Below are 17,095 nucleotides of genomic sequence, written 5' to 3' on the forward strand. Positions count from 1 at the left end.
GTGGATGGAGCCATGGTGACGTAACTCCCAGGAGCCACCGTTTACGGCACAGGACTCTGAAGGAATGGCACGGGTGGCCGTTCCTTTAAAGCGCCTGCACCGGTGACATCACTTGGTTGCAAATACAGTAAATATCTCCTAAACTGTGCATGTTTAGGAGATATTTACAGTACCCATAGGTAAGCCTTATTATAGGCTTACCTATAGGTAAAATTCATGCATGAGAGTTTACTCCAACTTTAAAGAAGAATGAAAACAAGTACGCAACTATATAGTATTCTATAATAATGAATCCATTTATTATTTGAGGAAAATAATAAATCACAAATCCGACAAATGAGTGCAAAGACAAGTCCCTCACAGATGAAGTAAACAACATTCTCATTAATAAGTCCTCTCCATGAATTTTATGCCCAATTAGTCCACCAAGGCTGGTGCTTGATATAGGGGTTTTCTTGACCCGAAACGGACTGTTGCATCCCACAAATAAATGATTCCTTGCAGTATAATGGCTGACATAAGGCTTAGATTTAATGGTTAGCTAGTTATCTAGATATATGGATTGAGTTTAGAGCATCCTCAATGGACTTTAACGTCTGTGTGAGATTTATGAACTGGACTTATTTATGATGTTAGAAACATGTCTGTGTGTTTGCCCTGGAATCTGTACTAATTTGTGGTTTATCATCTTTAGAAAGTAGTCATGACATGAATAGCCTAGGCAGTCACTTAGTCAGCATTCGGTGGAGATGGACCCTTGCTCCCTGTTTGGAAGCAGTGGCCTCTCTGCAGAGACCCAACATGCCTCCTACTTAGTCAAGGAGAGCCAGACTAGAGCTCTCTAATCATCAGGAAGCATGAGCTTTGCTGATTGCAGAGCTATATTACTCAGCATGGAGTGTGTTTGGCCTCTGGAAAGAGACCACTGCTTTGACATAAAGAGTAATGCTGGCCATACTCTATATGAAAAATTGGCCAAAATTCGGTCATTTAGACAGTTCGTTCGTTTTTCAGACAGTTAACGGGCATAAAATCGATAATCGTTGGGCCGTTTTTGAGCTGAAAAAACGAAGGGCAAGTTTGAAAATTTTCTGCTGAGCGAACAATAAATTGAAATGTTAAAATTTTTCCCATTTGAACTGTCTGCACTAGGTATATGTAAAAAAAATAACACAAAATGCAATCATTTATGTCCACTGAACGACTTATCGGTCTTTACATGATGGCTCTATCGTTTGCGCTCACGGCCGAATGTTCATTTTTCGAAAATGGGTTCAGACGATTTTTTGTATCGTGTATGGCCAGCATTAGGTCCTTCTCTACAGCATGTTGGTGGGGGGGGGGGGGGGGGGGCAGGCTTTTCTACTCACGCTGTGGCTGCTTTTGTAAAGAAATTAACCTGTAAGATTTTGCACACTTTTTTTTTTTTTTTTGATTCACCATGGATGTATTTATCTGATTTACACTAAAAGTTGGAATTTAAAGAGTAACTCCAGTTTTGTTGAGAAAATAAACATTCCTCTCTGGGTGATCAATGTACATTTCAGGGATTCTAACAAACCTTGTTGCAGATTCCTACCTGTTTTTATTCTGAAGAAATAGCAGTTTGTTTGTCTGTGGCTATGTGTAGAGTGAATCTGTATGGAAGTGAATTTATGTCATATTTTACAACATATTCTATTTATTGTTTTAAACTCTTTTTATTAAATTTAAGAAAAATAAAACATAACAAGACAAAACAATGAACATCAAATATGAAATATGCACAAGAAAAAACATTCCAAATACCCCACAATATACATAAAATTTCCAGATTATATTGCATAAAAAGAGAAAAAGATAAAGAAAAAAGAAAGAACATTCTCTTTAAACATCCACCCAGCTTCTCCATCAACCCCAACCCCCCCAAAGAAGAAGAAGAAGAAAAAAAACCCACCCCAAAAAAGATGTGCAAACAATTTATATTAATTAAGAGGGGGTACCAGAGGGACCCTCACATTTGTGTAAAGTAGTGAGTGTACAGCTTGTATAACAGTGTAAATTTGCTGTCCCCTCAAAATAACTCAACACACAGCTATTAATATCTAAACCGCTGGCAACAAAGGTGAGTACACCCCTAAGTGAAAATGTCCACATTGGGCCCATTAAGCCATTTTCCCCTCCCCAGTGTCATGGGACTCGTTAGTGTGAATGGGGAGCAGGTGGGTTAAATTTGGTGTTATCGCTCTCACTCCCTCATACTGGTCACTGGAAGTTCAACATGGCACCTCATGGCAAAGAACTCTCTGAGGATCTGAAAAAAAGAATAGTTGCTCTACATAAAGATGGCCTAGGATAGATAAGATTGCCAAGACCCTAAAACTGAGCTTCAGCACGGTGGCCAAGACCATACAGCGGTTTAACAGGACAGGTTCCACTCAGAACAGGCCTCACCATGGTTGACCAAAGAAGTTGAGTGCACGTGCTCAGCGTCATATCCAGAGGTTGTCTTTGGGAAATAGACGTATGAGTGCTGCCAGCATTGCTGTAGAGGTTGAAGGGGTGGGGGATCAGCCTGTCAGTGCTTAGACCATATGCTGCACGCTGCATCAAATTGGTCTGCATGGCTGTCGTCCCAAAAGGAAGCCTCTTCTAAAGAGGATGCACAAGAAAGCCTGAAAACAGTTTGCTGAAGACAAGCAGACTAAGAACATGGATTACTGGAACCATGTCCTGTGGTCTGATGAGACCAAGATAAACTTATTTGGTTCCGATGGTGTCAAGCGTGTGTGGCGGTAACCAGGTGAGGAGTAAAAAGACAAGTGTGTCTTGCCTACAGTCAAGCATGGTGGTGAGAGTTTCATGGTCTGGGGCTGCATGAGTGCTGTCGGCACTGGGGAGCTACAGTTCATTGAGGGAACCATGAATGCCAACATGTACTGTGACATACTGAAGCAGAGCATGATCCCCTCCTTTCGGGGGACTGGGCTGCAGGGCAGTATTCCAACATGATAACGACCCCAAACACACCTCCAAGACAAACACTGCCTTGCTAAATATGCTGAGGGTAAAGGTGATAGACTGGCCAAGCATGTTTCCAGACCTAATTGAGCATCTATGGGGCATCCTCAAACAGTAGGTGGAGGAGCGCAAGGTCTCTAACATCCACCAGCTCTGTGATGTCATCATGGAGGAGTGTAAGAGGACTCCAGTGGCAACCTGTGAAGCTCTGGTGAACTCCATGCCCAAGAAGGTTAAGGCAGTGCTGGAAAATAATGGTGGCCACACAAAATATTAACACTTTGGGCCTAATTTGGACATTTTCACTTAGGGGTGTACTCAGTTTTTTTGCCCCACGGAAGTGGACTTTAATTAAATTTATTATTGTCATGGACGGGGTCTGTATTGGCTGAATGAAGAACACACCTGAGTGCAAAGAGGCAGCTGAGGGTAGCAGATGGTGGAGGGTAGCAGGCCAGACAACTGTGGAGCATTCCGTGAGACTGTGTAAGTTGTCACAGGGGTGCACAGGACAAACTAGGAGTCACCAAATGACAAAGGATGCTTGGGTGCATGGTGTCATGGAGCACATAGGGGCGCACTAATGTCACAAGAAGATACAGAATGCCCTGGGGTGCCCTGGTAAGTAATGCAGCAGGGGACTCGGCAACCCTACGCTAGCAAAGCCATGTATCACTTTGTAATTTAAGGAGGCACCAATCAAGACATCATCTCCTCACTGGCTGTGGTGCCAAGTTAGAGAACTGTCTTCAGATCGGCCATGGTGATGGTGACCCAGTGCTAGATCCCAGGAGAGACAAGTCTTTTACTGTTGTTCTAGAGCCATCATCCACTACATTTAGCTTTTTCTGAATTCTATAGAATTTACTTCAGCCATATTTCAGGCAGCTCCTAATGTGGGTAGGTAAGTTTACTTTTTAAATCTCCGCTCAAAAAATTCAACTCTCTCCCTCTATTTTCAAAAAAGTATGGTTGGTGGCTTTAAGAAATATCTTAACATTGACATTCTGATACATCAGGGGTCTCCAAACTTTCTAAACTAAGGGCCAGTTTACTGTCCTTCAGATTTTAGGGGGGCGGACTGTGGCCATTGGGAGTAGAAATTGTCCTGGCTTCAGTGGGAGTAAACAATGCATCTTTGGTATTAGGGGGAGGAGTAGTGCCCCATCGCTGGTGTCAGTGGGAGGAATAGTGCTCCATTGTTGGTGTCAGTTTGAGGAATAGTGCCCTATCATTGGTTTCAGTGAGAGGAATAGTGCCCCATCATTGGTGTCGGTGAGAGAAATAATGCCCCATTGTTGATGTCAGTGAGGGAAATAATGCCCCATTGTTGATGTCAGTGAGGGAAATAATGCCCCATTGTTGGTGTCAGTAAGAGAAATAATGCCCCATTGTTGGTGTCAGTAGCAGGAATTATTTCTCATTGTTGGTGTCAATTGGAGGAATAGTATCTTGTATCAGTAGAAGGAAAAGTGCCCCCAAGGGCCAGATAAAGGCAAGCAAAGGGCCACATCTAGCCCCTGGGCCTCAGTTTGGAGAGCACTGTGATACATCATCTGTATGTGAGAAACAGCGAGCCAAGGAGATTGGGTTTGTTTGGCTATATCCTACCAAGTTAGCCAAAAGGGTTCCCACCCGTCTCCAACTTAGCAACAAAACATGAACTACAGTTATGCCTGGATGAAAACTGAAGTTCTGAGCAGATAAGAAGTGTTCCTGTGTATATTTCACGGTTTCCTTTTCCATTTTGACTGGAGCAAAACATTATTTCTCCAAGTGTGTCAACAGAATGATACACAGATGATATGTACCAAGTCTCAGTAGGATGTTTTGCCAGGATGATTATGATGATGTATGTTGGTGCCAGTTCATATGGCCCGTGGTATGGAACATATTATCTCGATCTCCAAAACATCAGGTACTTACCAAAATGCTGATACCATTATTCCATAAATAGCTGAATTACATCATAGATAGACTGGCCTCAGTTCTATATAATTTGCAGGTTTTTAAGCTTTCATATACATCATTTGGTATAGTCATTGGATATTATGTCATGCTTGTCACATGATAAATGAGCTTGAGACACATGGCATGTCATAAAAAATACCATTTTACATTTGAAATGCTGTAAAAAAAACGTTGTCCATATTCATTGACAAAACTTTAGTGCAAAGTGCAATAACAAATGGCGACCAGATTTCTTTTTACTGAAACCATATGTAAACCCAAGAACTCAATCTCATATAAGCTTTAAAGCGCTATTAAACCCAAAAGCAAACATTTATTATATTGCAGCTTACCAATTCTTAGATGTTATGGCTGCATTTGTTTTATTTTTTTTAGCCTTTCTTCTATTTGCATCTGGTGATTCTGCCAGTAAGTCTGTTGTTTTTCAAAAGAACAAGCTCTCCTGCAGGTGTATCAGTTACAGTGATGAGAAAAACCATTCCACACTGACAGGGGTGCTTACAATGATCCATTTCATTTTTTTAATGTAAATCCTTTATCCCAAAAGGAAAGAAACTGCTTGCTGTAACTGCTTATAAGGTATTAGCTGGAGTTTGGCTTCAATTTTTTTAGTGTATCTAAATTTGCTAGTACATCAAACACTGCCCTCCCCCTAGATTGACAATACTGAGATTAGAGTGTTTTTTGTCAATATCGATGTAGCACCCTGGTCTTTAGGCAGGGTTGCTAATAAATTTAGTTTGCCAGGTGGTAATTTTCCTGGATAATTGTTAGAAGATCAATTGATTCCCCTCTAATTCTGGAATTGCTGCACCTTTTCTCTTCTGTCAGTAGGTGGCACTGTGGCTGGTGACATTAGAATGACAGGGGGCTTTGCAAGGTCAGAGTATGAATGGATGGTGTGTCTCAGCCATTTGGCAGGGGTTTCTTTAGTCCTTTGACCTGCTGGAAGAGCCTATCTATTTGGGTGGAGTCAGGTGATCAGGGTTCTGTGCCACCTGGACGGCTGTCTAGGTGAACGTGTGTTATGTAGCCCCAGCCTGCTAGGGCGGAAGCCTGAGGCCTATCCCGGGGACACCTGGCTGCTAGGCTGCCTGGGGCCTATCCAGGAGCAGGAGAAGCAACGTAGGGTTGGGCCTGCAGGATTGGAGTCCAACCAAGTTGAGAAGGTTCAGCCGGACGGGAAACCAGTTGTGGTCGGAGGTAGAAGGGAAGCTGTCGCCACTAAGGGACCATCCATTTTCCTACCGGAGACTACAGTGAGTAAGCTTGAGCAAGCACCAGAGCAGTCTTCTCACCAACCGGGGACAGTGAAGACGTAGGAAAGCTTCAGCAAGTGCCAAGCCAGGGACCCGGCAGGATAGTGGAGCGGTACGCTTGAGGAGTATACAGCGGGATAGTTGTAGAAGAGCTCGGGGGGATGCAGTGACGACTGGGATCTGGAGTCTAGTGAGAGACTGGGAGCTCAGTGAGTGAAAATTTACAGTGAGATACTGAGAGATAAGAAACAGATTGTTCTGGGTTACCAAGAGCTACATACAGCTACCTTTTATTGACTGTTGCAAAATTTGTTGCCATAGGAGACAGCGGTCCTACCTATACAGAGGTGTTATCTGGCAGGAAGCCTTCCACTGTATAGCTGTCTACCTATAGAAGTCTTGGAGTCTGCCAATTAGCATTGCATCTACTCAAGGGTGTCCTAGCCCTAACCCTTTTTTTTTTTTTTTTTTTAATAATTAATTAAACCTCATTTTTACAATAGCATTTTTTTTCTTGATGATATCCTTGGCTGGATTGCCTGACATTATACCCTGTTTCTGGTTTCCAATATTTCTATATGTCTATTTAATTTTGATTCTGCAGGGAACATTTCCTCTAGGTGAATTTTCATTGTCTGATTACTGTCTGTGCCAGCCTAGCTTCTTTGTCCCTCCCTTTACTTTCCCACAGAACCTTTTATGTAGCTGCCGGAGAAAAAGCAAATGGCCTAGGAGGAATACTATGGAATATCAGTTGAGTGACAGCTCTTAGCCTGCTGACATCACATCCAAGGTGCCAAGCGGCCTTTTTTTTTTTACAGGAAAATAAAATAAAATATGGTATGTGCACATATCATCCATAGACACACACAGCGCAGCTCGGCCCTGCCTCCTCGCTCTCTGCTTACAGGATTTGATTGACAGCAGCAGGAGCCAATAACTTCTGTCTGTGAATGTAGGGGGAGAGGAGAGAACTTCTACAGATGAGCACATCGCTGGATCGAGTGAGGACTCAGTTAAGTATTTAGGAGGGGAGGGGTGATAGAAATACTTGGACTTTTTTATCTTAATGCAGGGAATGCATTAAGGTAGAAAAAGGTCATGCCTTTACAACCACTTTAATACATACCTTCCCCAAACAAACAAAAAATACTTTACTTATACTTTCAGGAAGAAATCAGGCAGTATGGATAAATAAACTCAGTCTTAGAAAATAGAGTCTCACTCTTCTCAAAAAATCAGCTGCCTGCGCAAGAAAATATTTTAGAGGTAGGCAGTACATGGTTATTGTTTGGAAAAAAAAAAAAAGTATATATATATATATATATATATATATATATATATATATATATATATATATATATATATATATATATATATATATATCTATCTTCATCTTTTCCTATTCAGTGAAAATGCCAAAGACAGTGGACTGACACTAAGCCATTGCTTACAATACATCATTTTCTTTTATTAAGAACAAATTTATCATACTTACTAGGTCTATAGAAATGAAACTCAGGACATACAATATGTGTTTCTCAGACTGACGCTTTATATAAAATTTAGGAAAATCTGTAATGGTACATTATATCTTCTTTCATATGTCGTATGAGGATGAAACATGCATCACTTACAACACAGTAGAATCTGGACACGCTTTCCATATTGTGTGACATTACTGAGAGTGTTCTTTCTTGGATGTTATTTACCAACCAAGGGGCAAGCTTGCACAATGCAGAAATCAAAGCAACCAATCAGATACTTTCTTACTATTTTAGTGTCTAAATCCAGGCAAATACATTTGAATACAAAGCTGTGATTTGCAGTTTTGAACACAAAAAATATATATAATTGCCAACATAAACATTATAGAATTAAAAAATATATAATATTGTAAGGATTTATTTACACTTTTTTTTTTTTTTTTACAAAAGATTTACACAAATATCACCTAGGATTCACACATTTTTTTAATAAGAAAAATGTGAGAATCTTAGATGAAAGCTGTGCGAAAACATTTTTCAACACATCCGCATGCAGCACGCTTGATTGGCTCCCAGTCCTGCTCTTCTGCATTCATCTGTGTCTTTTAAAGCTCCCTAGAATTCAGCTTTAAGCAATAATATATATATATATATATATATATATATATATATATTTCTCTTGCACCAAATTGTATTGTAACTGTAATGCCTGCCTTTAATTTGTAAAGCGCTGAGCAAACCGCTATATAAATTCTGAATAATAATAATAATAATTATATATATATATATATATATATATATATATATATATATATATATATATATGTATATATATTTCCCAATGCAAGATCCTGTACTGTGATCCTAAAGATCAGTTTACTTAATATAATATGATAATTTTATGTGTGTATGTTTTCTTAGGTAGAAATAAAATGATTATCATTTTAAAAAGGTCCTAATTGGTTTATGGACAAATCTGGGAAATGGCAAGTATTGTAGACATTTAAAAATAAGTGCTATGTATTACGCCCATGTTTCCCATCTGTGCTCATCAAAATGCACATGTACGCAAAGGAGAAGTATGGGAATAAAAAAACAAAAAAACAAACATACATACTGACCTCTATGGCTGCAGCATCGGTGTAATGCTGCAGCTGTCCTCCTCCGGCTTTAAGCCCGGGAATTGAGTGATCACATAACTGCTGGTTGCTCCGTTCTCAGTCTTCAATGAGAAGAGAGAGGTGACTGTCAGTTACTGCTTTTTGCTCTACCCCTCCAGTGCTCTCTGGAGCACCGGGCTTTGCAGAAGGCTTAGCCATCTGCCTGTCAGGCATCTGGCTATATCCCCAAATTATTTTCAGAATCCTTCCAGAGTTTGGACTGGCTCTGGGCTGTAGCCCACTGTCGGCTGATTCAGGATCACAGGAGAGCACAAGTAAGTGCACTCCTGTGACCCAAAAGAGTAGTATGACCAATAAAGCTTTGGCGACCTTGTGCAGCAGTATTGTTTAATTTCCTTTCCCTGTTTCCTCACAAATAATAAGCCATCTTCAGAAAGACTACATGGTCTATGGAGCCATAAACTGTAAACGTGTATAAAAAACCTTACAGGAGCACCACAGAGGCTTAATTATTTTGCCTTGCAGCAATGGGGTTCCTGGTTTTTAATATTGTCCAGGACACCGCATGGAGTCTGAATGCTCTTCCTGTGTTTGCATTGGTTTTTATAGATGTGTTGGAAGGTTGGCCCGAGTTTGTAAAAATTGGCTATGCACATGTGTTATCACATTCTGCATGCCAGGTCCAAGCCTAAACTATTGGGGGAGGTTGAGATTTTTTTGACCAACAAAAAATAGTCAATACATTTCTGTGGAAAAGGCTATCAGATATGGTGTCCAGAGAACTGTCTATGGAATTGCAGAAAGTTGAGTACAGAAATTTGCCTACATACAAACCCTAACAATGAACTTCTCCTTTTTGCTTATTTTAGTCTGTTAAATACAGAATACCATTGGAACATTTTGTTATATCTGTTTGAAAAGTGTAAAAAAACCAAAAAAAAACAAAAACCTTTTACAGTCTCTTGTACTCTTCCTGTGCTATTTCAAATCATTTATTTAGCTAGTGTTTAGACTATAGAAAAATTTGCCATTTTATTGCAGAGATTTGAGACTGGAAGTGATTGATCCGTTTTTCAAAAGACACTGATCAGTGCTGACATCACCCAGTCTACAAAAATGCTGCGTATTATCAACCTACAACAAGGTTTAATAGCTGAATAAACGTTTGGCAGATCATCGGGTATTTTTCTGCCAGTATAATTCACCAACAAAACAGTGAATAAATCTCAGTCCATATAAACAAATCCTCATAAATCCATGTAATTATTTAGTTAAAAAATAAAAAACTCTAATCAAAAGTGATTAGAAAGATCCAAAGCCTCCCCACATGAAGGCTATCAGATCATAGTGTTCAGAGGTCAGGCATCACCTCACCATAGAATCAACACTCACCAGATGCAATAGCTGCCCTTACAGCAGTATTAACGCCTGTGTCTTTAAGACCAAAATCAACTGCTGGTAGACAGATCCCACCCGATATCCACTTCAGAAGAAACTCCTTGATGGATTCAAGCTGAAGTAAATAAGGCTTACCAAGAGCCAGGGAAATGCTTCTATAGTGTAGCATTTAATATAAATCCATGAAGCATTAAAAACATACTTAAAAAGGTGCAGATATCTTACATGTAAAGTGGCTGCTGACCTGGGACCGGACATCAGTGTGACATCAGCACTAGCAGCTTTTCTGATGTGTTTCGTCCAATAGGACGTTATCAAGGGGTCCTCTGGTGTCAACGTTTTCCATATCTAAGTAGCCTCACATAATTATGCCCTCACTAGTGCTGACGTGGATATCAGGTGGGATCTGTCAACAAGCAGTGGATATTGGTCTTAAAGACACAGGCGTGAATAATGCTGTAAGAGCAGCTGTCACATCTGGTGAGTGTTAATTTTATGGGGAGGTGATGGCTGACCTCTGAACACTCTGAAAGGCTTGTCTCTTCAGGTGGGGAGGCTTTGCATCTTTCTAATCACTTTTTTCATCACACTGGACTTTGTATTTGATTTTTAGATTTTTTCACTAAATAATCACATGGATTTATGATTATTTGTCTATGTTGATACAGTATATGGACTGAGATTTATTCACTGTATTGTTTGTGAATAATATCGGGGCTGCACTTTTTGGTATATATATGTTGTTTTAAGTTCTGGGTATACTACTTATATGTGAAAGCCACCACTAATTAGCTATCATTTTTACAGCGCAGAAAGTTATATTTTTTATTACTTAAGTATTTTTGCTTTACTTTCAACATCTTTAAAAGGATAAACCAGATGCAATAGCTGCCCTTACAGCAGTATTAACGCCTGTGTCTTTAAGACCAAAATCAACTGCTGGTAGACAGATCCCACCCGATATCCACTTCAGAAGAAACTCCTTGATGGATTCAAGCTGAAGTAAATAAGGCTTACCAAGAGCCAGGGAAATGCTTCGATAGTGTAGCATTTAATATAAATCCATGTAGCATTAAAAACATACTTAAAAAGGTGTAGATATCTTACATGTAAAGTGGCTGCTGACCTGGGACCGGACATCAGCGTGACATCAGCACTAGCAGCTTTTCTGATGTGTTTCGTCCAATAGGACGTTATCAAGGGGTCCTCTGGTGTCAACCTTTTCCATATCTATGTAGCCTCACATAATTATGCCCTCACTAGTGCTGACGTGGATATCAGGTGGGATCTGTCAACAAGCAGTGGATATTGGTCTTAAAGACACAGGCGTGAATAATGCTGTAAGAGCAGCTGTCACATCTGGTGAGTGTTAATTTTATGGGGAGGTGATGGCTGACCTCTGAACACTCTGGAAGGCTTGTCTCTTCAGGTGGGGAGGCTTTGCATCTTTCTAATCACTTTTTTCATCACACTGGACTTTGTATTTGATTTTTAGATTTTTTCACTAAATAATCACATGGATTTATGATTATTTGTTTATGTTGATACAGTATATGGACTGAGATTTATTCACTGTATTGTTTGTGAATAATATCGGGGCTGCACTTTTTGGTATATATATATGTTGTTTTAAGTTCTGGGTATACTACTTATATGTGAAAGCCACCACTAATTAGCTATCATTTTCACAGCGCAGAAAGTTATATTTTTTATTACTTAAGTATTTTTCTTTACTTTCAGCATCTTTAAAAAGATAAACCAAGTGAAAATATACATATATTCTATAAGCATTTTTTTTTTGATTTGACATATGCCTGGTTGAGATGAGATAGATGTTATAGGTTAAATTAGATAGGTTGATCTAAATGACTGGAGACTCTTCATTATACTAAAACTTTTATATACACTTGTACACAACTGTTATTAAACCTCTTACATTTACTATTCTTTAGACCAGGGGTAGGCAAACTTTGGAGTTCCAGCTGTTTTTCGGCACCTACAAGTGCCATGAGGCATTGCAGGGCACTAACAGCCATAAGCGTTAATCCCAGTGGCAAAGGTGTGATGAACTTGTGATTCCACAACAGGCGGAGGGCCTATTTTTGCCTGCCCCTGTGGTCCAGACCACTGAACCAACCCTAGCTGACCAATCACAGCTCACTGATGATGCTGCCAGTATATCTGCACTGTGCAAGTTCACCTCTACTGGCACTGCAAGCAGTCAAGGGGATGTAGGACCATGAATGACATCAGGAGGACTAAATATCAAACAGAACAGAACATATGGAAAGAAGAAAGTGAAGAAGATAAGGTAATCAGAAATGGAGCATGAACCAATATTAGACCAAACCAACACAGCCTATTGATAATGATGTGATCAGGAAATATATGTGGATCTAAGCAGCATGCCATTGAAAAACATTCCAAAACTAGTGATGTCATCATGACCCAAAAAAGGAAAGACTTGGGAGGAATTTAAACAAAATAACAAATAACATGTCTTGGGATGTTAAAGGGACAGTCCACCAAAAATAATAATGACGTTATGGTAGGATAGTCGTGGGCTGAATATCCCACTTGTTTTTTGTATCTCATGGAGACTCCAGCTTCAAGATCTTTTTTCCAGCTTTAGCCACAATGTATTCTCTCTGATGCGAAAAATTCTACAGACATGGGGAGACACCTTATACTGGCCACAGCCGGTGGATGGCCCAGGTTCATATATTTTGCTGCTGGAGTTCCCTAGAGATATTAAAAGATTGAAGGTCAATCAACCTACCAGTATTTATCCACAATTGAACTTTCAGTTTAGAGTGGATGGACCTCATAATGAAAACCAGTGCACAGGCAGGAAATCTGTAAGATTTAATAACCCCTTTGGAATGTATATTTTTAACACAGCTAGAAAAAGGAGATGTGATTGACTGCTATGGGTTACACCCTTTATTTCCTGTGCAATGACTTTCATGAACAATCCCAAGTTATATCTTGTAGCATCCGGACAACTCTTCCTCTCAGGAGTGACAAAAACGCAAACAGCTTGAAAAGCCAGCGCTCACGCATTGCTCCATCTGGAAGCTTCTATCTCAAACTGTGCCTTCTGATGGCCTCTTTCACGGAGATGGTGGACCCTTAAGTGAATTGCAAGATCCATTTCCAGTTGCTGCATTTTGAGCAGACCACTGAGGAAAGAATAAGAAAGAAGAGGTAGGGACAGGAAGGAAAGGAATGAAAAAAAAAGCATAGATGGAGAAAGGAAGGAGGAAATGAGGCATAGAAAAACAGAAGGGTGAGAGGGAGAGAAAAAAAAAGGAAGGAAGGAAAGGAAGGAAGGAAAGGAAGGAAGGAAAGGAAGGAAGGAAGGAAGGAAGGAAGGAAGGAAGGAAGGAAGGAAGGAAGGAAGGAAGGAAGGAAGGAAGGAAGGAAGGAAGGAAGGAAGGAAGGAAGGAAAAAAGAAGGGAAGTTAAGTTGGAAAGGAAGGTAGGAAGGAAAAAAAAGAAGAGATGGAAGGAGAAAGGAAAGAGGAGGAAAGAAGAATGGAGAGAAAGGAGAGCACAAGAAAAGAAGGATGGAAGTATTAAAGGAAATATGGGAGGAAGGAAGGAAACAAGCATGGAGGGAAATAAAAGAGGAAGACATTAGGAATGGAAGGAGGCGTGGAAGGAAAGTAGTGGAAGAAGGAATTAAGGTGGGAGGGATGAGAAAATAAAAAGGGATGTAACATGGAGGCAAATAAAGAGGTAAAGAAGAATGGAAGAGCAAAGGGAAAGTAATGGGAGAAAAAATTAAGGAGTGGAGAAGGCATAGAAGGAAAGTAGAAAGAAGAAAATGGGTGGGTGATAGAGAGGAAAGGAGGAGGTAAGAAAGTATCGAGAGAAAGAAAGGAAGGGATAGGAGAAAGGGAGGGGAAGGAAGGGAAAGATGGTAGGTAAGATTGGACCAGAGGATAGGGAAAAGGAAAAAAAAATTAAGACACGTTAGTAAATTTGCAAGTACCCAAATTCCTTAACAGTGCATTTCCTTGCCTGCAGATTTCTACTTACTCCAGGCAAAAGTTTGATTTTTAAGCAACACAGAAACTGAATCAGTGAACTGCTAATGTCATTCAGGAAATACTACAGTTATGTTAAAGTATGAACAAGCACCTCTACACTGACCGATTGTCCGTTGAAGGACCGGGAGCGGGGTAGGGGAACAAAGTACTAAAAGGACACACTTACTAATCATAGAAAATACGAGATAAAGCTGAAATTTGTATAGATACGTAAAGATTTGTCTTCATAGATTGATTGTAACCCTATATATACCATAATATTGCAGGAAACATAAGCTGATTGATTGTATGTTTGGATAATAATATGTCCTTGGCAATGCAATTTGATGTATGTTTTTGTTTTTGTTGTAAGGAAGAGTTTTTTCTCTTCTTATGTTTTTAAAAATCAATAAAAAGAATCTGATTTAAAAAAAGTATGAACAAGCAGTCAGTTTACCACATCTAAATTTTATACAGTTTGTGCATTGCTTGATAGAAAAAAGCTTTTAGAAGACCTGAACGTTGACTACTTGCCCTTTTTTGGTGATGTGCTACCTCTACCACATCTACTTTTCCCACATGCAATGCTTCTGGGGATGGAGGAATAATTTTTCTTTAAATGTTCATTAAGCAATACTTTAAAAAAGGTGCCATAGCTGTCTGTCAGTCCATTCAGTAAAGGCCACCTCTACAACCATGACATTAAATATCTGTCAATGAGATTAATTATCTGCCAATCAATCTTCCATAATCGCTTCAATGGTAATACACAATGCTTGCTATTTACTTTGGTATGCTTGCGTCTCCCGAGGACATCTGCTTTATTTATTTTTCCGATGTCCTATCTATAGTCTGCAGAGGTAAGGAATACATCACTAAAACATCAGACTTATCCTACATAAAGAGAACATATAGTCTTCTAATGTTTTTTTTTTTTTTTTTATATAAATCTGCAAAAGATATTCCTATGCTGAAAATAATATTTATAATATGTGTTAATGTGTGTCTTGTGTGTAGATTTTGAATAAATATACAACTGTATATACATAGGCATGGTTGTGCTTTATTGCTCCTTCTCACAATGCACATCTATGAGTCAGCTGACTTAGTAAAAACAATTTGTGTTTAACATGTTGTTAAAGCGTATCTAATCACAAAAAAACAAAAATACAATATATCACAGAGTACCAATCCTTAGATGTGGTAAAAAAACACACTTTTTGGTCTTTGGTGACAACAATCACTCATCCACTATATCAATGGTTAACATCCAGTGCCCTTGGCCCTGCAAGGTTTAAATCCGGCACTAGCTGACTTAGTAAAACTAATGTGTGTTCAACTGTAGTTAAAGCATACCTAATCACAAAAAAACAAAAATGCAATATATCGCAGATTAGCAATCCCTAGATCTGGTAAAATAACATATTTCCTGGTCTATGGTGACAACAATCACGCCTCCATATTAATGGAGGGAGCAATGGGTGACATCCAGACTGAACTTTAAATATTTGAAGAAAAATCTAGCACTCAACCAATGAACCTCAAAACAATGTGAAAATATGTACAGTAAACCATAACACAACTACATTTTTTTTGCAGTATGACCCCATTAAAATGTTGAGTTTTATTGGTTGAGTGATGGTGTTTTTCTTGAAATGGTCATTAATGGCGTCACTGTTAGCCATGCTCTCCCAACTAAGAAAACAAAAAAGGGTCTGGTGCTTGATGAATTTGTGATCTGGACAATAAGTCTGCTTTTGTTCATCTCCATTACGTGTACGGTGATGGGATTAGTAGTTTAAAGCAGAGTTCCAGACATTTCAGGTTCACAGCTGGGTGCACACTGCACATATGCGAGTCGAGCTGCCCCTCCTCAATGGCTGGGCAAACTTCTGGGACCCATGACATGTTCCAGAAGATTGCAGGAAGGGAGGGGGAGAGGAGAACTTCCACTTGAGCCGCCTAGGCGGCCAGAGCGGAAGTGGGAGCAGGTACCTGTCAAAACTAGGTACCTGCTCCCTCCCCAAAAAATGACATGCCAAATGTGGCATGTCAGGGGGTAAAGTGTGCTTAAAGTGGAACTTCCACTTTTGGGTGGAACTCCGCTATAAGAACAAGGATAAGATTGTTTTACTTTCTTTTCAGCTTCACACCTGTGCGGTGCATTGCGCTTTAAGTTTGTTTTACATGTGTTTTGGGTGTGCTACCATTAAACTCTATAGAATGTGTGTTTTGATGAAAGTGCATTAAAGCGATAAGGGCACTGCATTTCTGGCAAGATCTGTACTTGCTGAATATGTGGTTTACATTAGCTGCTGGGGGTTGCTTCTGGTAAAAAAAAGTCATGCTCTGCCTCCTTCAGAGCCACAATATATTGTCCTAAATGGCTTTTTTTTTGTTTTAGCACTGTGAAGGTTAAAAGAGAAGTATGGGTTAACAAAAAAAAAAATGTACTCACCTAGATGAATGCAGCATTAGTCTGATGCATCAACTGTCCCTCGCCGGCTCTAAAGCCCCGTACACAAGATCGGACTTTCCGATGGGAAATGTGTGATGACAGGCTGTTGGCAGAAAATCCGACAATGTGTACGCTCCATTGGACAATTGTTGTCGGACTTTCCGCCAACAAATGTTGGCTCGCATGTTTTCAAATTTTCCGCCAACAAATGTGCGGTGTCGGATTTTCCTATCGCGTGTATACAAGTCCATCGGACAAAAGTCCAAAGTACAAACAATAAAAATTCATGACGTGGCAAATTATGAAATCTCCAAATTCAGCGCACATTCTCTTTTTCTTTAATGGGATAATAATGAAGCTGCTTTGCT

The 17,095-nt window shown here is 39.7% G+C and overlaps 1 protein-coding gene across 3 annotated transcripts in view; it reads right to left on the minus strand.

Annotated features, from left to right (window-relative positions):
• Positions 1 to 7,763: 7,763 nt before the first annotated feature.
• Positions 7,764 to 17,095, minus strand: part of SYT9 (synaptotagmin 9) — a 305,962-nt gene continuing 296,630 nt past the window's right edge. For 2 of the 3 annotated variants that reach the window (XM_073604460.1, XM_073604461.1), the window contains one exon: positions 7,764 to 13,418. In XM_073604460.1, coding sequence (XP_073460561.1) covers positions 13,350 to 13,418 — 69 coding nt within the window. In that variant the 3' untranslated portion in view covers positions 7,764 to 13,349. The remainder of the gene's footprint in view (positions 13,419 to 17,095) is intronic. The other variant, XR_012236519.1, reaches the window with a different exon arrangement.

This window comes from Aquarana catesbeiana, linkage group LG11 (genome assembly GCF_042186555.1).
Source record: "Aquarana catesbeiana isolate 2022-GZ linkage group LG11, ASM4218655v1, whole genome shotgun sequence".
Lineage (NCBI taxonomy): Eukaryota > Metazoa > Chordata > Amphibia > Anura > Ranidae > Aquarana > Aquarana catesbeiana.